The sequence below is a fragment of the Anopheles ziemanni genome, chromosome 2 (genome assembly GCF_943734765.1).
Source record: "Anopheles ziemanni chromosome 2, idAnoZiCoDA_A2_x.2, whole genome shotgun sequence".
NCBI classification, from domain to species: domain Eukaryota; kingdom Metazoa; phylum Arthropoda; class Insecta; order Diptera; family Culicidae; genus Anopheles; species Anopheles ziemanni.
The window spans coordinates 40,357,013-40,378,563 of NC_080705.1; the positions used below are offsets into that span (position 1 = coordinate 40,357,013).

At 38.9% G+C, this 21,551-nt stretch overlaps 1 protein-coding gene across 1 annotated transcript; it reads right to left on the minus strand.

Moving 5' to 3' along the window:
* Nucleotides 1-9,248: 9,248 nt before the first annotated feature.
* On the minus strand, nucleotides 9,249-14,114 carry LOC131293575 (protein Wnt-1-like). The gene is made up of 6 exons (XM_058321652.1): nucleotides 13,767-14,114; nucleotides 13,577-13,697; nucleotides 11,616-11,878; nucleotides 11,065-11,211; nucleotides 10,837-10,958; nucleotides 9,249-9,450 (listed from the first exon to the last, which is right to left on the minus strand). The coding sequence occupies exons 1-6, from the start codon at nucleotides 14,112-14,114 to the stop codon at nucleotides 9,249-9,251; spliced, it is 1,203 nt and encodes a 400-aa protein (XP_058177635.1).
* Between the last annotated feature and the right edge of the window lie 7,437 nt (nucleotides 14,115-21,551).

The window sequence follows — 21,551 nt, forward strand, 5'->3', positions numbered from 1 at the left end:
TTGTTTTCGTTTCTCTCAACAAAGTTAGACAAATACTAACCTGTATAGGCGCCAGCTATTCCTTCCAGGGTAGGTATATTGTTTATTTCGTCGATAGCTCGTTGTCCCTGCTATGTTTTACATGGATAAGCTGGCAAGCATTTGTATGTTTTCATCTGTACTGATATGGTGCATTGTTAACCTGGTACGTTTTCCAATTCATCATAATTAAACGATTGTTCTGTTTGTATGATACTTTGCAAGCTCAAGTTATGCAAAGTGTGTTTTCCTTAACGTGTTTATTTGTTTTTGCATATTAAAAAAAAACAGATTTCGTAGAACTATCGTCTTGAAGCACAAAAAAGAAAAACAAATCAAATTGTGAACACTTCGTGGAATTGTTTAAACTTTCGATAAATATTATTTAATTTAATTCGAAAAAAGCTGTTTCATTCGGGTTGTTCTATTTGTTGTTGATTTCGTTTTGTTTGTTTCTCATAAACGAACGATATTAAGTCAACGTCGTTGTTGTTTCTGTTGTTGGCGCAGTGGTCGGGAATGATTCTCAAAACACAACCTAAGATGGCAAAGAGATAGAATTTGCCGGTCAGGGCTTAGATATAGGTGATACTGTCTCGGTCGTGAACAGGGAAACGAAAAGCGAGGTTTTACAAAAGATGAAAGGAAAATGAGCGATAACATCAGTTTGTGGGTAGATTGTGAGGAAAGTGGGTTAAGCTGCAGGGTCGATTGTAGAAAGCAAACCCCTCGAAATAGGGTAAAATAGGTCTCGTAGACTAAGAGTGGTTTGCACGTACACCTTACACCCCCAGGAGTTTACAGTTGCGATAGCGGGGAACCCAAACTTCTCTGTGTAATGCTCTGTTTTAAAGCTACTACTGGTAGAAATGACAACATTGTGCTATTTACCCGACATCGGGAATTTAAGATAAGCGAGATTGTAGCTAAGGATTAATGCAAGTTTAGTTAGGCAACGAAAAAAGGCGAATTCACTAGAATAAATGGAATGAATGAATGCTATGTAAAGGAAGAGATAGGAGCGAGTACATCTGCATGCATCTATACTAAGGACAGGAATGAAGTTTCCCTACGGAAGGAACTCAAATCCCTGTGAGAAATGAGTTAGAACCGAACCAAGCTGAACCGGTGGCGAAATACTTAATTAATGACACTTTTATGGACTACAAAGACGGATACTGGTTAAAAGCCTACAAAATGGCCATTTTTTTATCCATTCAATGATGTATCTTTGTAACGTTTGATTTACTCTACGTTGCTTTTTTCTCCTATTTTTGGATTCTTGGTTCGTATATCTGTCAGAAATAGGAATCCAAGCACACACAACGTTTGACAAAATTCCGGTCGGTTGGTAAAATTCATTCTACGGTACTGTGTATTTTGTCCGAAGCTCCAAAAAGGAGACAGAGCGGGACCGAGTAAAGATAAACCACGATGACTGTATCGACACACATGATAAGATGATGACGAACGATACGAATGATGTGCGGGGCTTACATAGGAATGAACGTTTGCTTGATTCTGTGATGATGTTGGGATTGTAGAGTTATAATAAGTGAAACGAAAGCTGCATACCATGTGCAGGTCTTTGCAGCGCAACCGTTGCATCGAGAAAAGCTAATCAATGTTAAAATATCGTAACATATCAAGTTGTTTGAATTGTTTGTTACCTTCTACCGAATTCTGTGTGTAACTCTACTGTCCTTCTCTTGATCCTACTACACGTAACGGCGTAACCCGTGCAACTAAGTGCGAAAGGCCGGGTAATGTAAGTGATTCCCGGCACTAGTTTAAAAAGCGAAAACAAAAAAACTTCAAACAAACAAACGCCTGCTCTCGTGCTCTTACCTTCTTATCACCTTAATAAGTGCAAACGAAGAAACCCAGTTGAGATTCCGCCCCCGTATGGCACATAACGTTGAAGTACAAAGAAGCTAAATGTGTTTTAATTGAACCGATCGGACCCGTAATTGGATACGATAGCGCTAGGAGATGAGAAAGAAGGGATAAAGAAGTGCGATAAAATTAGAAACCAAATCTGACCATACAGTGTTAAATGTACAGCACGGGACAAGCAGTTTCTTTGTTTATGCTCGTGTTGTTTTCACATATTGCGCAGTGCTGGTCGTGTCTGACCTTGGATTTGTGCATGTCTTCAATGTTTTGCTTTAGTTCTTGCTGTCTTTTACAATCCAACGGACAGTCCTAGCAGTGACGATATTCTTAGCGAACGGACCCAGTGTCTGTTGAACATAAGAACATACTTGTACATAGTTGCACGAAATGAGCTACACTTTGAAACCCCTTTCTCTACGCAAGTTTATCGCTCAAGTCCTTTTTCCTCTTTCTCTTTTCAACCGCTTAGAGTTGTTCCATCCAATCTTCGTCATATGCAAATTACCCACCTTCATCTGTCCCTTTGCCTACATTGCTGCTTTTGGTCGAATGTATACGGCCAACCATCTTTAGAACGTGGACCAGAATCTAGAAGTAATCGTTTACAATACAAGTTTTCCGTCACTACGTGACATCCTCTACGCCAATTGTTTTTATATTTCCACCTATTATAGTTCGGACTCGTACAAGAAATAAAAAGCAAGCAGATTACATTTCAATACATAAAACAAATAAGAGCCTTCCAGTTTCAACTATTTGGATTTTCCATCTTACACCACAAACCAACATGCACAGATAAAAATCAACTGTTAATGCGTCCGCTACAGGTTTAAGAAATATGGAAATTCAGCTAAAATTAACTAAAACATTGTGATTCTTACAACCTACATAACTTGTTTCCGCGAACAATGTTTCCTATAACACAAAACCCATGGAAATTTCCTTCGAAAGATACAATGGAAGAGAATGAAAAAATCGTAATCAATTGTGCTGATACTATAGACCTGATATGGAGTATAAAGCAAATGTGAATTAAAAACAAAACAAAAAACGAGAATGTTACGATGAGAAAGATGGCGGCAAGAAACTTGCATCATACGAACCAATGATTGTTTCTTGTTGCCCTAGCATTATTTAGTTTTGTTTTGTTTTATCTACCGAAACTGACGCGCATCCAGTGTACTTTTTGTCTTATCAATAGAAAAAAATGTGTTAACCGAAAAGTGAATTTTAGCTCTGAGCATCGTTAAAACATAAAACATAAACTCGTTTATGAACCGTAGGCGTATAACAGATAAGAAAATGGATGAGTAAAACAGTGTTAGCAGTAAGAAATTGCTCTTATTCGACACAATTAAAAAAACAAAAATGTCTTATGTTTTGTGTTTAATTTACATTTTGCTCTGTATATGTTTTTAAAATAAATAACTTATATTCTTTTTTTATTTCTAGCATAACGTTTTGTGTTTTCAAACCTTCTTTGCATAGAACAAAACTTTTTCACACAAAATTACATGCATTTGTAGTTTGACTGTGCCAAAAAACAAAACGTATCCCATCATCTTTGACCCGACCAAGATCTTTGATCTTGTTAATTTTCAGTTGCAGTTACTAATGTCATTCTTCCCTAATGATTTTATGGGTTTCAACGTACTGAGTCATTAACGCTCTGCATTCGTCATGTATTAGAGCATTTTTCAAAAAACTAGCCCGTACGAAAAACTCGCTCGTTAGGATTAGTGTACAAAGCATAGCAAGAAAGAATGGCAAGAACATTTTCGTAGCTAGTTAACAGTAGAGTCGACGAGGGTCTACCTGATCTTTCGAGTGCATCTTAATATGCGTCGGTTTTGGAAAAAAACAAGAAAACCATTGAAAAACTAAAGAACTCTAGAGTCAAAAGGTAGGGTGATATACGATACGATCGTGATGCTGTACGATAGAACACCACAGTTCAGTCGATAACCGATTCGCACAAGTCAACCAAAAGAGTAGCTTGGGCCTTAGAGAAAAAAAAAATGAAAAAAAAAAACATAAATAAAAAAAATGGCAGTCGGTGCATGCTATGATTAAGTGAAATGAAAACGGTAGCATACGGTGTAGTATGGGGTCATTTATTGGCAGGATGCTAGCACTAAATATTCCCTCACTGTGAGTGTGTGTGTGTGCGTGTACCTTTTTTGGATAGATTTATTTGAATACAACTTTACGAAACATACTTCTGGTGAAGTGATGGTGGCGATCTGCAATTGTAAAAATAATAATAGATAGCATTGTGAATGCCGCACAAGCGTGCACACGGGCTAAATGGGGGGGCTTTTTGCAAAACATACACGCATCAAGTCAACTAATTTTTATCTTTTTCCAAGCTCCAAAATCAAAAGGATCTCACTCGTTCTCCTTTTCCTCTTCCCGCCCAATGTTCTCATCGCCTTATACCGAGCACCAGAACCTTCTCGTTCCATTTCCGAGTGTGAAATGTAGATATTGTATTTGTGCGAGGAGAGTAAGCGTGAAAAAAACCCAACAAACAAATAGTACACTAATTTAATGTTATAGATAAATAGTTGAGTTGGGCGGCTAAATTGTGTATTTTGTAGCTAGAAACTAATCGTGAAACGTGTAGGAGCAAATGCAAAACAAAAGCAAACCAACCTGTGTAAAATTCGAAAGTTTAAAAACCTACAGTTGTTTGTTGATTCGACCAACAAATTATTTAAATTGATGCAACAACAAAAACAAAGCCTATTCCTTCAAGCGGGTGAATGTAAATTTCAAATCGAAATGACATACAATACAAGACAAAATAAGTGTATTCGTCGGAAAATTTACCTGATTTAGTAGGATTAAAATTATTATTTTTACTCATAAATGAAAAAAAAATATTTACTGTTAGAAATATGATTATTTTGGAGAGAAAGAGTTTCAAATTTTTAAACACAACTTTGGGAATTCATGCCCCGAAACTATAAACTCATTTGAAATGAGAAGCAGTAGCATTTGTCATGTTGCATGGAAACCGTGGGGGAAACACAAGTTGGCGTCTCGTCTCAGTCAATCAAGGTTTATTTTAATTTCACCATCGCGGCTGTCATAGTAACTGATCTGATAAGCAGCAGCAAATAGTCACGGAATGGTGGGTGCAACAGTCAATTAATCGTTTCTGGCGTTGAGAGGAGCAAAAAAGAAAAGCTTATCTTCGCAAGCCGCAAAACAAGGAATAATAGAGTTGAAATGGAAAGGATACGCATAAGAAAAGCGTTGCGCTATGTTATTAGGGAGGGGGGGGGGGGGGGGGGGGAATTAACCAGCGGAAAAACATGAAATTACTTTTACTGCATTACTGTGAATGTAACATACAACCCCGCTACAAATGATCTCGCGGAGAGGAAAAGCTATGGCCAAACAAACGGAGGATGTTAAATGTCAACTTAATCGAGCACACCAACGTTTACAGTCAACATCGATCGAACACATTTTAACGCAACTGTTTGCAAGTGTGTGTGTCTATGTGTGTTTGTCCGTGGAGCACAATCCCAAGTGAAAAACTAAAAGAATTCACTATGATAAGAAAATGAAACTGGCAAGCAGATGAAATACATGTGAAACAATGAAAATTTTACTGATGCTGAGCGTGAATCCAAACCAACCGATAACATACAACTACAGTAAACCTTCAACCATAATGATAAGAATTTAAAATCAAAAGATTAAAACTCAAACATAACTACAGCCCGCATACGATGGCATACATTTTTCCTACTTTTTCCACTTTTTACAAATTCATCCTAATCGTCAAGAGATGGTAAAATTTTGTGATTAACTAGCATAGATTCAAATGAGCAGAAAAATAATACACATAATGAACAAAACGAACCATACATTCAACTACCAGCCTGAGCATCGGAGAGTCACATCCAATTGGATGTGATGTGCGTATAGCGAGGAAGTGTGCGACAAATAAGTGAAGTAAAACAAAAGGCCAATGCTTTGTGCAAACAGGTGAAGGCTGTTGGTGCATAACGAGTCGAATGAGTTTGGTGCAAAACGAGTCATACGTGGGCGGCACAAAGTGAGTAGATACAGCAAGCTTGAGCAAATAAAACCATCTTCACCAAAACCGAACAATGTAAGTGAAAATAGTCCGCATTTCAACAAGATGAAAAATGCCCTGTAATATACGATACTGCGAGAAATAAAGTATAACGCAAAAATATATAATTTAAGTTTGTTTGATTTCATTTTGTTTAGGGACAATAGCATAAAATTATTAATTGAAAGTTTATTAATTGAAAAATAATTTCATAACATGTACATTCTCATGTCTTCTGATATCGTTCAGTAGATCGGGTAAGATGTTTGATTTTTTTTAAAGCAGCTGAACTATTTTTGATCGATCATTTCAAATCAGAGTTGCACTAGTGCACATCGTGACATATTTCTTCACTTTTTGTAGATCATTGATTTGATCGTATTACTTGCTATTCACCCAAATTAATTTGGTTATTCAATTGCATCATTGGAATTATCAATAATAGATAAATAGATATCAGAAATTCGACAGCTAATAATACGAAGCGGCAGTAGTATTTATTTTAGTTTTTATATTAATGACGGAACATGTAATGCCAATGCTAATTAAGAATAAAACTCCCTAGCAGCTGGTCGTTTGTAGTAATATCCATTCGGACCAGATCCAGACGAGGATTCAAGGACAACATTTTTAACCGGTAAAAATCCAGCACTAACCGTGGACCCTTGACAGGTGGGGACCGGATGTCTACGAAGATTTCCTCTCCTTAAAAAAAACTTAGAAACAGCTGGAGATTTTCTATAACTCATACTAAAATATAATAACTCATTTGTAGATATAAAGTTTTCAAAACTATCGACAATTGGTTATTTTGGATATTTTTTAAGATTAAGGTTATTTTTTGCGTGTAACATAACAAATAATGTATCCTCAGCAACATTAACTATCGGTCAGTTACTATGGTAGAGAAAAGAATGAATTTTTGGTTTCATGTCAGATCGATGAAAGTATAATTCAGTAAAATGAAACATTTATATACATTTTTGGAACTGCATAAAAAGATTTTCGATTTCTTGATATGCGAAATCCCCGAGCGTTACAGGATTTGAATGGTATAAAAACATTTTTAGCAGCATCTTGCCACAAAACTTTCTCTCTTCTTGCTCGTTGAAGTCTCTGCCATTGATTTATAGACCAGGCCGGGCTGGACGTTTCCATCACCAGTGACAGTTCCGACGGTGACTGCAATGCCGCGACGAACGTGAAAACGCAAATCGAATCGAATACAGTTACTAACGACAATTTCTCACCTGCCGTAAATCAAATATTGGTTCCGTTTGGTTTGTTCAAAGGGCAATACTTTATTGGTCATACACTAGAAAGGTTTGTAGCCGTGTTACATAGTACAAAAGAGCTTATGATAGTTCTTGCCATAGAATGCAGGGCGGTTGGTATTGAGGGAGGAAGAATAAACACGAATACTAAACAGCGTTTGTTAGTTTCTTTGCTCTCTTCGGTATGTGCTTGGCGTTTGAAGTTTCATAAATTTTCAAAATTTTCCGATTGGGAACTGGAGCCCGATACTGGTGTGTTTAGAAGAGCAACTAATAAATACAAGTTCACTTAATACCTACTGCTAGCTGTGCGTGGAACCGCGAGCACGTGGCCTTTTGAGCTCCACCCGGACTATTCATGGAACAGAAAGGCTTACGTTTTACCCTTATTCGCTATGCCATTGTTTTCCGTGCGCCAAAACCGTCCTTCTTCGGCGCTCTCGCACCAACTTATCGACCTACGATGTCCTTAGAATAATATAAAATTATACATGCAACGCTCGTCGGCGTTTCCGACTGGAGTGCAAAATAAAATAATAATGCTTCTAAAATCAAATCACAGAAATTCAAAATGCTTTCAACTTACACCTTAAAACATTCCTTCAACGGTATCGTTTTTCTTAGCGGCAGATCGGGGACGGTTCGGAGGAAAGAAGTAGGGTTTTGTTGCTTGAGAACTGTGCAGTTGAATGAGGGGGAGGGGGAGGAGGGAGAGGTTTAATATTGCGTTGTTGGCCACCGAAAAGGCCAAAGAGTTTATGGAAGAAAGCTCTTGCGAGAACAGGGATACTGTCAGGACACTGGGCGTATGTTTTTTTACATCCTACATGCATTGAACAACGTGAACTTTTGGCTTCCTGCTTGCACAACTTGTCCAACTGTTAAATACTTCCAGTAGTTTTCGCACATTTGTCAACAGCCGTCCAGAAACTGTGCCGCACATTATTATTTAGTTGAAAGTTTGTTTTTCGTAGCGTTTGAACACTTAGTGTGATAAACGAGATTGCTAAATTAAAAATACAATCAGTAGATTCAATCTATTGGTTTAATCAGAATTGGATTCCTTCATACAATAGCAGAAAGTATTCAAATTTTACGTCATTGGCAGCTTTGTTGTCTAATTGTCAGTTTTGTTGTTGTTGAACGTTTCTATTTCGTAGTATTTGAACGGTCACTGTGATTTTCGAAATTATCAATACAACTGCTTGCAACAGAGGGAATACAAACAGCAGATTGTAGCTTGCAGTTAAATCCAATTTTAATTGCTTCATAATATTGTGAAAGGTATTCAAATTTCACGGCATCAGCAGTTTTGTTGTCTAATTGGCAATTTTGTTGTGTAGTTGCTGCTGATGTCGATTGGTGGAAAACCAAGGCTATTGTTGCTGTTGTTGGAAAGCAGATCTAATTGCTGGACCATACCACGATTGAAAGACACCGTAGGACTAGGAGGCCTACATTTCGTTGACGCGAATGCGATGGACGCACATGAGTTGCACCAAATGAACGTTAGAAGAAATGTTTCGATGTTTGAATAAATAGATACACATTGTTCGCATTGTACGGTTTTACAGTTTGACGCTCGCGATACGTTGAGCTTATTAGGGGTTATCATGAAATCGTCGTTTCGTTTTAGCGGTCGCTAAAGGCGCTCATTCGTCGCTAAGGGTGCTCATTTGTTCATTATAATGAACTTTTAGCGACTGAAATGAACAAATGAGCACCTTTAGCGACCGCTAAAACGAAACGACGATTTCATGATAACCCCTATTACGTTATAATGTCTGCCTGCTGTGTGGTTTCGGTTTTCTCGTTGTTTTTGGGATGGAGCTCGCGCGTTCGTCAAATGTCTCTACCTTTTTCTCTCTCTTCAGTGAAATGTTACGACCACTGCGACGACGCACGATGTCTTCTACGCCGTCATGTTCTTACACGTCCTTCAGCACGGTGTGGCAAATAGCGGCATTTTAGTTGCAAATGTGCTCGTCCTTGCGCATGCTGCACGTGTCGCACTTGACCGCGCAACACCACACGAACTTGCAGTTGCACTTTTCCTCCACGTTCCGGATGCGCGTCTGGTAGCCTCGGCCACAGCACAGCAGCCGGCAGCCCTCGATACCGTACGACGTCCGATTGCAGAACCTTCCGCGTGTGCTGAAGATGCCCAAGCTGGCAAGAGACAAACGGTTGAGAATTTCACTAGATTGGTAAAATACAATCTAAAGCAACAGAGAAATGTAAATAGATTCTCAAAAAGAAAAATATGGCCGTGAACAAAAAATAATTTTAAATAAACGAAAATAAAACTTGGGCTCCAACACAAGATAACCGAATAAGCACGGTTTGGCAGGATTAAGCGTTCTAAGGGACCCATTCAGTTGTGAGTTGAAAGGCCCTAAAAACATACGCTACATTCACCATACATTTTTTCATTTAAAATTGATTGAATTTCATTAAAGATTAGATCATACATAAATACAATCATATTTAGATTTAACTACAATTTAGTCATGTTATTCAAATGTTTTTTTTATTTAGCTTGTTTCTTGTGAAATCCGCAAAATCTTTCTAAGTTAAATCTATACTATCATTTTCATTTTCTATAACGGAAGTTTACAAGAAATTATTTTTTCAACTTTTGAATAAAATAAAGTCCTTTTTTGTGAAATGTTTGAAAAGAAAAAGTTAATAAAACTTTAGGTATTATTTCTATGTATTGAAAAAAGTAGGACACTACTTTTTTCTAAACCAAATTTGTCCATAATCCGCAAACTGTTATGAGAATTTTACACTTTTTTAATAAAATCTTTAAACTGATTATTGCCGTATATTTAGGCAGTGCATCAATATTTTTATTTTAACCAGAATAAAAAAACATGAGGAGGCGATGATTTGTAACATTTTGTACATCAAAACACAATTGAGTAATTTCTCTTCTTGCTTAGTTTGTTTACCACGCAGATCGACGTCTGCGAGATTGTTAAATAAAAGAGAAAGTGCAGTAGTTAATTGCACCAAAAAAGAAAAAAATAATGGTATAAGCAAAATTCATGATTTTGATTTAATAGAAAAGTAAATATGATTCTCATATATAAAAACCATTATTGCAACGCGAATGAACAAACTGAAAATAAAACTAACATTGTTTTTTACTGAATTACTGCATTCATATTTTAAAATGAAAAGTTAAGTAGTAGTAGTAGTAGTAGTACAACATGTTAATAGTTATCCCTAAGGTGGTAAATGCATTACCTACCTACTATTCACTAAACTACTGTATTACTGCGCTTTAAAACAAATAACCTAGTGATAGATAACCCAATACGATAAATAGTAAAATAAAAAAAAAATATAAAAGATATAGTAATAAAAGAAAGTGATAAAAGAGATGCTGCGAGTGGTCAAAGCGATGAGATCAATGAACTTAGTCAAAAAAAAAAAGAATCGCATATCATAAAATAGTTTATGGAAGACAAAAAAAAACATTCATCTCTGCATTATCATTTGATTGCGACAAAAACGAACCGACTAAAGATGGTCTTCAGTCAACTGTACCTTTCGTTTTCCTCGCAATAGTTGGGCGATTCAGCGATGTATACCAAATCGGACTTGTTCACCTTCTTGTACTCGAGATCCTTACGCATGAGCTTCTTGATGATGCCCTTGTTCTCGACCGGCTGTTTCGAGTAGATGGGAGACAAATGTTCATCGAAAGTGCGTTAGTATACTATTTTTGCACCTCAAAAGAGCCTCATTTGCTTTTTGTTTGGTTTGTTTCGTTACCTTCACCTGCGCCGCGGCGTCAAACATCGAACCGAGCGTGTCGGCGATTAGTTTCATCGGTGGAAGACGGCGCCAGCAGACCCGTGTCGTACATGAACCGGACATGCCGTGGCATTTGCATACCTTCTCCATCCTGGACCGCAATATCTGAAACGAATGATTGGGCACTGTTTTATTAGATGGTTTGCGTTTTTTGGGACTTATTGACAAAGTTGTACTGCGCCTGAAGACAAGGTGAGCACATGCAACTGTGTTTGGCTAATTTTGATGATTGGTGAAATTTAACTTTTTTTAAAGGGACGATAAGTCTTCAGTGTTGCATTTTTTAATTTAAATATTTCATTTTGTCTTTACTCATTGGGAGCCTGTGTATTTTCAGCTCTTATCTTCTTTGATGCTCTCTACTTATCATGAAAACCAATTTTTCAAATTCCATTAATATCTTTTCAGCAACATCCCAAGGGCTTAAATTAGCAACTATAGTTGATCGATGGTCGCGTACGGTGCGCAGATTGGGGCCCGCCCTGCGCACAGCACCCGCACTTACGTACTCGTCGTGCCGCCTCGTTGTTGTGCAGGTTCATCAGGCCGAAGCTGCTGGTGCGGTTTTCCGTCGGATCGGTGAACAGGCGCGCCTGCCGGATGCCGTAGTTGATGTCCTCCGAGCAACCGCCCCAGGTCCACTTGCTGTGCTTCTTGCGCTGGATGTGGTCGCAGTGGCACGAGCTCAGCTCGCCCTTGGTGCAGAACCGCGTGATCGTCCAGGCAAGGGCGGCCGAGTTGATGGCGCTCAGGTAGGCGGTCTCACGATTCCCTGCCGAGGAGACGAATGTTTAAGCGAAAGCAAAATTAGACATATAAATATGGAAAATGACCTTCTTTTAACGATTTTGTAGAACATCAAATCAGGCAAAACTGCTATAACACGTTGACTCCCACGTCATCAAAAAGTGGGTGACAGTAGCAATTAGTTCTAAAATATTTTTGACCCATGCAAAATGCAACATAAAAATTATAGTAATATTAAAAACAAGTTCTTTAGGAAGCTAAGTCTTTGCTTGGCCTTCGAAAACCGTCGGTTTAACAAATGTTATAAACAAATTTTATTGAAAAATATTGTACTATTACAAGACGTAGATTCCTAAAGAATTAGTTTTCAGTATTACTGTAGTTTTCATGTTGCATTTTCTATTATTTATGGGGCAATAACTTTTTAGAACTAATCAATAAATGGTTTCAATATGCATGAGATTACATGTTCGATTGATAATACGAGGGTTGCCTTTTAAGTTTCAGGATTTCGAAAAACTGGTGATGCAATCTATCAACAAATAATTTTATCGTAAAGTTTGACGTTTTTGAGGTTATCCGTTCTCAGAACGTTTTGACATACGAACGGTAGAGATTAATATTACAACAAATGATTTCTACTTGTAGCTCAGCGAAAATGCCACTTTCCAAAAATGTTTACTCCGTACTGCATTAAACGTTGCGTTTTCGATGAATTTTATTCAGTAAGCTTTATAACGTAAGAAATAAACAATAATGAGTCATGTGCAGATATTCCTTTATTGCGTCCATTCTCCTTGACTTGATCCAGTTGGAAGAAAGTGTTTCATCTTCCTGATCTCCAGTGAAAGGTGATGACGGAGAGTAAAACTCTTATTAGACGAGGAATATTTCTGTCTGTCGATTTTGGAAGATAATGTCAAATGGCCATTGACAGCAATATTGCTGACCAGTCGTGAATGGTTCCGATTTCCTTTTGACTAGAATGTTTATGTCAAAGTGGCGATTTGTTTACTTTTTGCTCTGTTGTTTGCAGCAGATTTTTTTTTCGTTACTCTAGGTTGAACAATACGCTAAATTCAAACATGAAAATGATCAATTAACTGTAAAACAAATTTTGTGGAACTTTGCGTTATTACACGAGCGAACAGCATTTTTATGTCAAAAGCCAATTTTGGCAGAAAAATACTGGGCAAAGATGACAGAAAAAGCCCTCGTCTAATAAGGGTATAAGTGTGGTGTAAAAGATCAGAATCATTTGCAAAACATTCAATAGATAGTATATTTAAAGTAATGTGAGGCAAGATGCACCCCTTAAAAGAACAACGTTAAATTCTTGCAGTCCAGCCAGGAAAAATAACTCATAATTCGAAATTCCTCGCAGATCGATACTACACTACTACAGTACCATACTGAATATGTTTGAAAAACTTGAGTGTTGTGCATAACATTTACAGCAGTGAATTCTGCCTGACAAGGCCTTGTATTTATTGTTCTCTCCACAACCAGAATGCAGCGATTATGAATCTTATTCTATTCAGTATTTTGAGGAATATCTGCTTGATTGAGTTATTTTATTTTAACACTTTGTATAGCTTAAACTATAAAGAAGTATAAAAAAGACAGAACACAACAATGATGCAGGCTTGGACTGCCAAAGTTTAATTTGGTAAACTGCAAACTCAAAATATGAGAATCTGCTCAGCATGGGAACCCATCTTACCTTTGTCATCGAAATTACCGTAGTAGATACTGTTGCCCCTCTTGGCCGAGCAGTTCCATCGATTGTTTTGAAAGTATGTTTGGCATTCGTATTTGGCAGTGTTGGCAGCGTGTACAATCACCTGGAAGGAGCGAAAGCCGAGTTGTAAAAACGGACGTATCGCGTGGTACGTCTCCCAATTTCAACTTACCTTTAGCAGCTCCGGATTGTCGTAGCACGTGTCGCGCTGCTGGGCGGTAAAGAACGTCCCGTCGCCGCACAGCTCAAAGCTCCGGTTGTCCCGGTGGAAGTGGGCCGCGTCCAGCGACAGGTCGGCGATTCGCCACCAGCTCCCGTCCGTCAGCCCGCCACAGCACGCCAGTATCAGCAGCGCCAGCTGGAGCAACTTCGACCGAACATCCCACGGCGCGGACGTCCGCTGGAACGACCGTGCCCGACGTTGGATCGGCTTGGCGACGGGTCCGGGTATCTGAGCCGACGGCGGTGGCGACGGTCGAAAGCAAAACGGCTGGCAAACGTCCTCGCCTTGCTGTACCATGGTTTTCCGTGGGACACCGGACGCTTAGCACATTCGGGACTGGACCCGTGTTCCGTTTGGAAGGACGATTGGAAAGGGCTGAAGACTAACGCTCGAACTGGTCTCCTGGTTGCCGCTCTTCTAGTCCGCTCGTGCCGACATCTCGGAAGCGGACACTGCTCCCGGAAGCCTCGTTCTGGCACGAACTGTACCCGTTCACCGCTGCGGAAGGAAAGGAAGATCGCTTTGAATCGCGTAAGTAATAGTTACGCCAAATTTCCGTCAAAAAAGTCCAACGGATGGGACAGCAATTTGAGGGTCGTAAAGTGTAATGACTTCAAACGGTTTGGTGTTCTTTTTCGTTCGAATTTGAGCTGGGCTTCCAACAGTTTTGGTCATCTTGGTCCGATCCAATCACGTCGTTCGGACAATCCGGCCGGCAGTGATTTTTAATATCATCGTCGTCGTCCCTCGTCCTTGCCTGGACTCCCGGATCGGACGACAATATTCTAGCTCATCATTAAACATCCCTTTTCGCACACAGACTAAGCCGTACTCGGGCTCGGTGGACACTATAAAAACACATGTAATATTTCGTCGCTCAAACGCGAATACCGGAACGCAGGGGGGAAGAGGGAGGAGGGGCGGCTGGAAAACATCAAATCATACACTCGGTTATCGAAATGATGCTCGTGTCGCAGATGGTCGTACTATAAAAACCAACTCTCCGCCGACCGTTCGGCAAGAATGGCGATCGTAAAATTGCAATCAAAAATTTCCCCATGGATAGGGCCAACCCCATGGATTGTATGTGCAACGGGGAATGGCGACAACAGGGGAATGGTTGGAGACGGTTGGCTGAGAAAAGTATTGAAGTCGGCAAACAAAAAATTAAATAAGTTCAGTACTTAAACAAGGTAGAGAAAGAACTAACTAATTACGATGGCTTGTTGCTATTATGAAAAACGGTCACACAAACAAAATGATTAAAATTTTCCTTTTCACAATTTCCAATATATAAATACCCATAACGAGTAATCAACGATTGAACCTACAAGAAAATAAAATGCATTCGAATTTCAAAAAATGAATAGGCTCTTTTTATAAAGTATAGTTATGAAAGTTTTATAGTTAATTAAATTATGTTATTTCGTTCGTTTGGTAGTTTCATTTATTGTCTATAAAATTACCTATGAAAAATAGAGAAGACTAGAGAAGAAGAAGAGAATTAAAATTAGGGAAGGAACAGTCAAGGCACTTGGGTTCATTATCCAAATCCAGCAATTTTATGGGTTAAATTTTAACACATTTAACCGTTAATACAAGAAAACGCTAAAATGCGAGAAAATAAAATTGTACAAATTGATAAATAATATCATTATCCCACACAACACATATGCATTGAAATAATCGTACTTCTATGCAATATGATTGAATCGTAAATGATGCTAAAATAATGCCTATACGTACAAAAGTGGAGGCGCTAACCGTACATTGTTCAAAATGTATATGTTTAGTCGTATATTTTCTAAGTCGGCATCATATACGACTTACGATATACATCAGCCGGACATTGCTCGTTCATCTATACGTATGCATAAAGAAAATCGTATTACATTCTTAATCGGCATCATATGGAACAAAGAATATACATTGCTCGTACATTGTCTATGCTTACTGCGATTCCGATTCGAAAAATACTAATATATGATTCAATTTCTTCAACTTAATACGACTTCGTGTTGTGTGGGATGCTACTGTAATCATTCGCAAGTCAAGTCTATTCGAGATTAGTTAATTATATTTTACTACCTATGGCAGCAATAAAATCCAACTTATGAGAAACGGGATGAATAAAACCACAAATCTTGTTTAAAAAATTATGAAATAATTATACAAATGCACTAGTAAAAATCGTTTTGTTTACAAATCACTGACAGGACACAATTTAAAAAAAGTAGAAAAAATGTAAAATCCTTTATTCGTTCGACTGGTACTTCAATTACATAAAATGACTTTATTGGTTCGGTTCATTAGTTCATTAGAGCGCCATCCCGGACCGGGGGGATTAGACGTCACTCGAATCGATCCGGTTGATCGCAATCGCTCGGGAAAGTAATCAACTGTGAGTTTGTTTATCAAAATCATCCAAAATCGGAGCAATGGGACACAGAACGCGGTAGAGTGCAAGAAGAAGCGGAAAGATGGGAGATATGGAGAGATTTCAACGCCGGCCTACAGAGGCCGAAATGAAATCGAGCCTACTGGAGGTTACTTCTACCCGAAAAAAAACAAACAGCCAGGATTGTGCCCTAGGCAGGAAAAACAAACTCAAGGCAGACGTTTTCTAAAGAGAAACGAAACAAAAAAGCAAAGCAAAACAAAACCAATGCGGGGAGGGAAAACTTGTGTACTGTGGGTTTTGGGACAAGGCTCCGATCCGACTCCGTAATGTGCCGTAATACTATTACACGGATTAGATATGTTTTATGTGTTTCCGTTTTTCGCCCCCGGCTACCGTAGTGGGTAAGGGTGGGTGGCTGAGGACCGTCCGGGTGTTGGGCGGAGATGCCTTGTGCCTGCGTCTGGAACTGAGCAGAGGGGAGGGCGAAAACGGATACGGGCATTTATCTCGCCCGAGGGGAAGGTGACGAACGTTAAGGCTGCTGTTTACAGCGGTTGCCAGGACGACGGAAAGATGTCAAACAGATGCAGAACGGACGAGGGGGAGCGTCGCGGTGGGCGACAATAAATAAAATATCAGTTCCCGCTTTTGACGACAAACAACAACCGGCGACTTTCCGCGCCTTCCGGAGGCGATAATAGTCGCTGCGGTCGGGCTGCGGTGGCTTTTGGGACGACGACGACGAACAGGAGAGGGTGAATAGGCCGCCTCTGCGGAGGACAGGAGTGACGATGAAGATGTCGTCGGATCCTGCGATCCCTTCCCGTTGAAAAATGTTCGGTTCCATTGTGTTCGGAGACAAGTTCTGGCGGTATGGATCAACACGAAAGGCGTATTGATGTCGCTTTGGATTTCGTATTTTGGTAAAGGATTTTTCTACTCCATTTTGATCTCTATCAAATGTTGTGTGAAGAACCAAGAGATAAACGACAAATGTTTGAATAATCCCTTCCCAGTATGGACGAGGGGGAAAAAACTAGCTCACCATGCAGCTCACAAACACTTTATAAAAATCCCACCGAAATCCGCTTCTTCAGAGCACCAGATGTAAACATGGCTGTTGCGGGAGTCAAGGAGGCTTTCCGTTTCGTTTGAACTCCGGTTGAAAACCCTTGTAAATAGTAAACGAGACAGAGTATCATCATCAGCAAGACGCTGTCGTCACGGTTCGATTCTGTTATGTTGCAAGCCCACTCGACAGCTCGGCCTTACATGACATAATCCGGCTCAGAGGCATTTCCATTCGACTTTGGAAAGAGGTCGCCGAGCCCGAATCTTTCGCTAGAACATCATCAGCTCGGGGGATCGTTCCGATTGCAATCATATTTATTTATTTGCTCCATCGAACGCGCCGCCACCAGCAGCGTCAGCAAATTGAGTCCTGTGCCGAGCGAAAGGACATCGCGCCAGAAGCGAGTCTATCGATGCATGATTTATAAAGCGAGTCGTGCAGAGGAGGCCCGCGTGCTACAAACCGAGCGTTTAATACAGTATTTATAAGCCTAGAACTGTGGCGCGACTTAGGGATCGGTCCTTGCTCGTCTTGCTCTGGCAAGATTACACCGAGTGCCTAGCGGATAGCAGTTTCGGGTTGCCGGTTGTTGTTTGGCAGAAGATGCAGGGAAGATTTGATGACAGCACGTGGACATGAATATTTAAAGCGCGACTTGGTTCGTGTTTGCCAGTCGATTTCGGTTGAGTGTTGGCTCCGTAATACGAGGACGGCATATTATAGAGTTACCATTTTTTATAGGAAGGATGTGAGAAAAGGTTTTGTTAAGGACGCATCAGAACAAACGATTTTTATCGATCTTAGTCAGAACCTGTTGGACACGAAACCAAAAGTAAATTTGTATTTGGCATTAAAGTAAAAATAATTTTACTTAAAAAAAAACTTTTGTACAATTTTTATGGACGCACGCCGGTGGTAACAGTCAGATTCACGCAGAAAATTCAAAATTTGAAGAAAACATACTTAGAAAACAGGCAAATTCGTTTCTTATTAGAAACATGGAATGTTTTTGGAAGCTTCATAAAAATGTTGTACTCTGTTCGTTGCTTCTGATCAATACAGTAAAGTTCTAGAAGACTACAGCTGTTCTAGAAGACTCTAAAAGGACATAATTTACACGAAAGGACAGAAGTATGCCTGGAATTTCGTTTCTACTCTACCAGTCTCTAGAAGAATTCTAAATTTTAGAGAAACCATGTTTAAAAACAGCTAAATGTGAGTCATATTAGTAAAATTGTATGTGCACTAGTAAAATGTAAATGTTGTAGGCGACAATTTGCAAGAAAGAACAGAAGTATCATTTAGTGTAGTTTTGCTATTACAATTGGCTAAAGAATTTATTTATAAAAACGATTTTATATATTTCAAAGCTACAAGATACTGAATTTGTAATATTATCAATCAAGCAAAACAAATATTTTTCCCATATTATCGAAATCTTTATCATTTAAATAGTGTCTCAATTACTCTATTACTCTCTCAATGATTCACTTTGATGATAGTTGATTAAGCTTGAATTATTAAATTAAATTAACCAATTCAGCCATTACGTTTTTGTTTACATTGTTACTTCTCTATAAGAAAACGAGGAGACTAGAACAATCCAGTTGTTTCTTGTTGTCTATTTTTCCTTATTACCTTAACGTTAAGACCTCATTTTCACCCTTTGCGGTATAACAAAACTGCATTATTAACCAACTAGTATTCATGAAAATTCGTTGTAAACAATCGTTTAGCAGCCACGATTGCGACGAAAGATGGAGCGATGCCGAGTTCACTTCCAGCACATTTCGGGTCGATCGTATCCAACGCGTTCAAATCTCGCCTCCGACACAATTCTTGAAAATCCGATCCATTAAATCCATTAGCAGACCATGCACAAGGATCAACGCCGCTGATGATGTCGGGAGATGGCTGGGGCTTCCAATGTAAAACGATAGCCACCGATGGAGTTGGTGATAGGATCTCATCTTTCATAATTGCGTTAAACTCGACAACATTCATGCGGCAGCCCGGAGGAGATTTTAACGCTTCCACCATTGTTCAGTGGGCTCTAGCAACGTTAAACATCGCCATGATGATGAAGGCTATAGGAAGGATTTATCCGTGGGAAGCAAAAGTGATTGGAGTTTAGGATGAATTGAAACACAATTATTTGTACTGACTCTTTTTTAGAAAAGGTGAGCATGGTTCCGGAACACATTAAAAAATACATTCAATGCACATGTATGTACACAATGTACAACCGATGCAGGAAATATTAAGCGCAGTCCAATGCATCGCAGGAAATAAAGAATACATTATTTTGCTTGCATAGTTCACCACGCCATCATCTCCAACATCATCACATTTTTATTTTCATCACGTGCTGCAGTTCAACGATTTCGTCGGAAGGATCGTAATGAAATGGATGAAAAAACAAACCTCAAATTCAGTCCAACAGAAACAGAGAGAGAGAGGGAAACGATTAAGTTCAGTCCGTTTTTTTACTTCGGCATTCTCCTCTTCGTAGAGACTCCGAGAAGAAAAATATCAGATTTCCAGTATAAATTTGATGACGCTTGTCTTATGTCAGTGGCTCGATTATTAGGTTGTTAAATCCGTCATAAAAGTTCGCGACCGTGGCGTGGAAAGCGGAAAGAATGGCCGCAGGACCCTAGCGCAACCCGAACATATTTATATGCGGCTGCAAGTTGGCGTAAACAATGTAAGGGCGTTGTGTGAGCGTATGTATAAAAAAGAAGAAAAAACACAAAAGGAAACGTCAAAATGGTGAACTGAAAAGAAGAAAAAAGGCAGCCGAAGTAAACTGTACAAAACAATCCGGGTGAATATGAAAAGGAAAAACATCCGACCAGGAGAATGGGAGCAAATTTGAAGTGCTCGGATCCGGGCAATCCTGGCCCGTTCCCGAAAAAGATCGCTCGAAGGGGGCGTCGTTGCAAATAATTGGCGCAATGCCACGGAAAGCCGTCGGCAAATCCGACAAATCACCACGGGCCCAGGGTTCTGGCGAAAACCGAATAAAAAACGAAAAGAAAACATGGTCCCGTCGGCCGAACGTACGCGGAAAGCATGTAAATCCCTTGGAATGTTATCCTTAAGGGTAGTCAGAGAGTAGAAAATAACGCATGGGCAGTGGATTGAGGGGGTGATTTGAATTGTTGTTAACAAATTAGGGGTGCCCTGAGGCATCGGGAAAAACTCCAACCTCTGAAGGAAGAAGCACATGTTAGTAAGGGGCTGAGAGGCCAATTCACTGGAAGTGAATTGTGATCGATTGCGTTCTCCAATAGACTGTTCAACAAGATTATCCTTGTTTAAAAAGAAATTATTGAATGCAATGTGAAGTAGTATCGTTATGTAGTAATTCGTGTAAATTTTTTTTGTTGTTTCTTATGTTTCGAGTTTTGTAAGAAATATGCACAACATATTTTTTTGTGCTGATAATGGTAAAATTTTGAAGGTAAAATACAATTTCCAATCTTACAGGGGGAATTTCGTTCTTTTCCTGCCAGTCAATGACACTGTTTGAAAGGGTACAAATACATTTTCCAGCTACGCCTGTTGAATTGCAACGCAAAAATAACTTACACTTGGTTGCCATTATGTCTAAATTATGAGATTTATTTGAGGTTTTTTTCACATAAAATTGGAAAAATAAGTTGAAATAAGCAGAGCCATCCTTGTTGGAGGTTTAGTGTTCGTTTTCTATCTTTGAAAATAGGAATCTGTTTAAAAGCAATATAAACTAGTCCATGCCCACGACTTCATACAGATGCATTTATTAAAAAAAATGAAGTCATATCTAAAGAGTTGTGGATTTTGTTTTGAGGCACATTTAACAAACATGAAGAGTATTCCAAGTTTAACTAACAATCCAGAAAGTTCAAGCACAAAACCCTAGACCCACTTCTAAATTATATCAAATAATTCAAAATAAATTAAATGGATGCACGGACAAAAGGAACGTGAATGAATGTGGTTCATTAGGTTCTGTGTCAAAATGTATAAGTAGCTAAAATGTTTGGTTTTTTGATTTTCTAACGCTATCAGTATTGGTGCTGGTTAGTTCTAAGTTTAAAGTTATAAAGGTGTAGTAATCGAAGGCTGGAAGTATTAGACTTTACATATTTATTTAAAACACTTTTGAAATAAACTTATTTAAACTCTTATTGGATTGGGATTAATTTTAAATCGTTTTATTGTTATATGTAAATAAATATATCAAAGAGAAAGAAATAAGACTAAAATTAACGGT

Bases quoted from the DNA above. Each gene is read 5' to 3' on its own strand.
- LOC131293575 (XM_058321652.1), bottom strand. From the start codon at position 14,114: ATGGTACAGCAAGGCGAGGACGTTTGCCAGCCGTTTTGCTTTCGACCG. The intron at 13,698-13,766 runs GTAAGTTGAAAT...CGCTCCTTCCAG, and splicing joins ACAATCCGGAGCTGCTAAAG to GTGATTGTACACGCTGCCAA. The intron at 11,212-11,615 runs GTACGTAAGTGC...CATTCGTTTCAG, and splicing joins ACAACGAGGCGGCACGACGA to ATATTGCGGTCCAGGATGGA.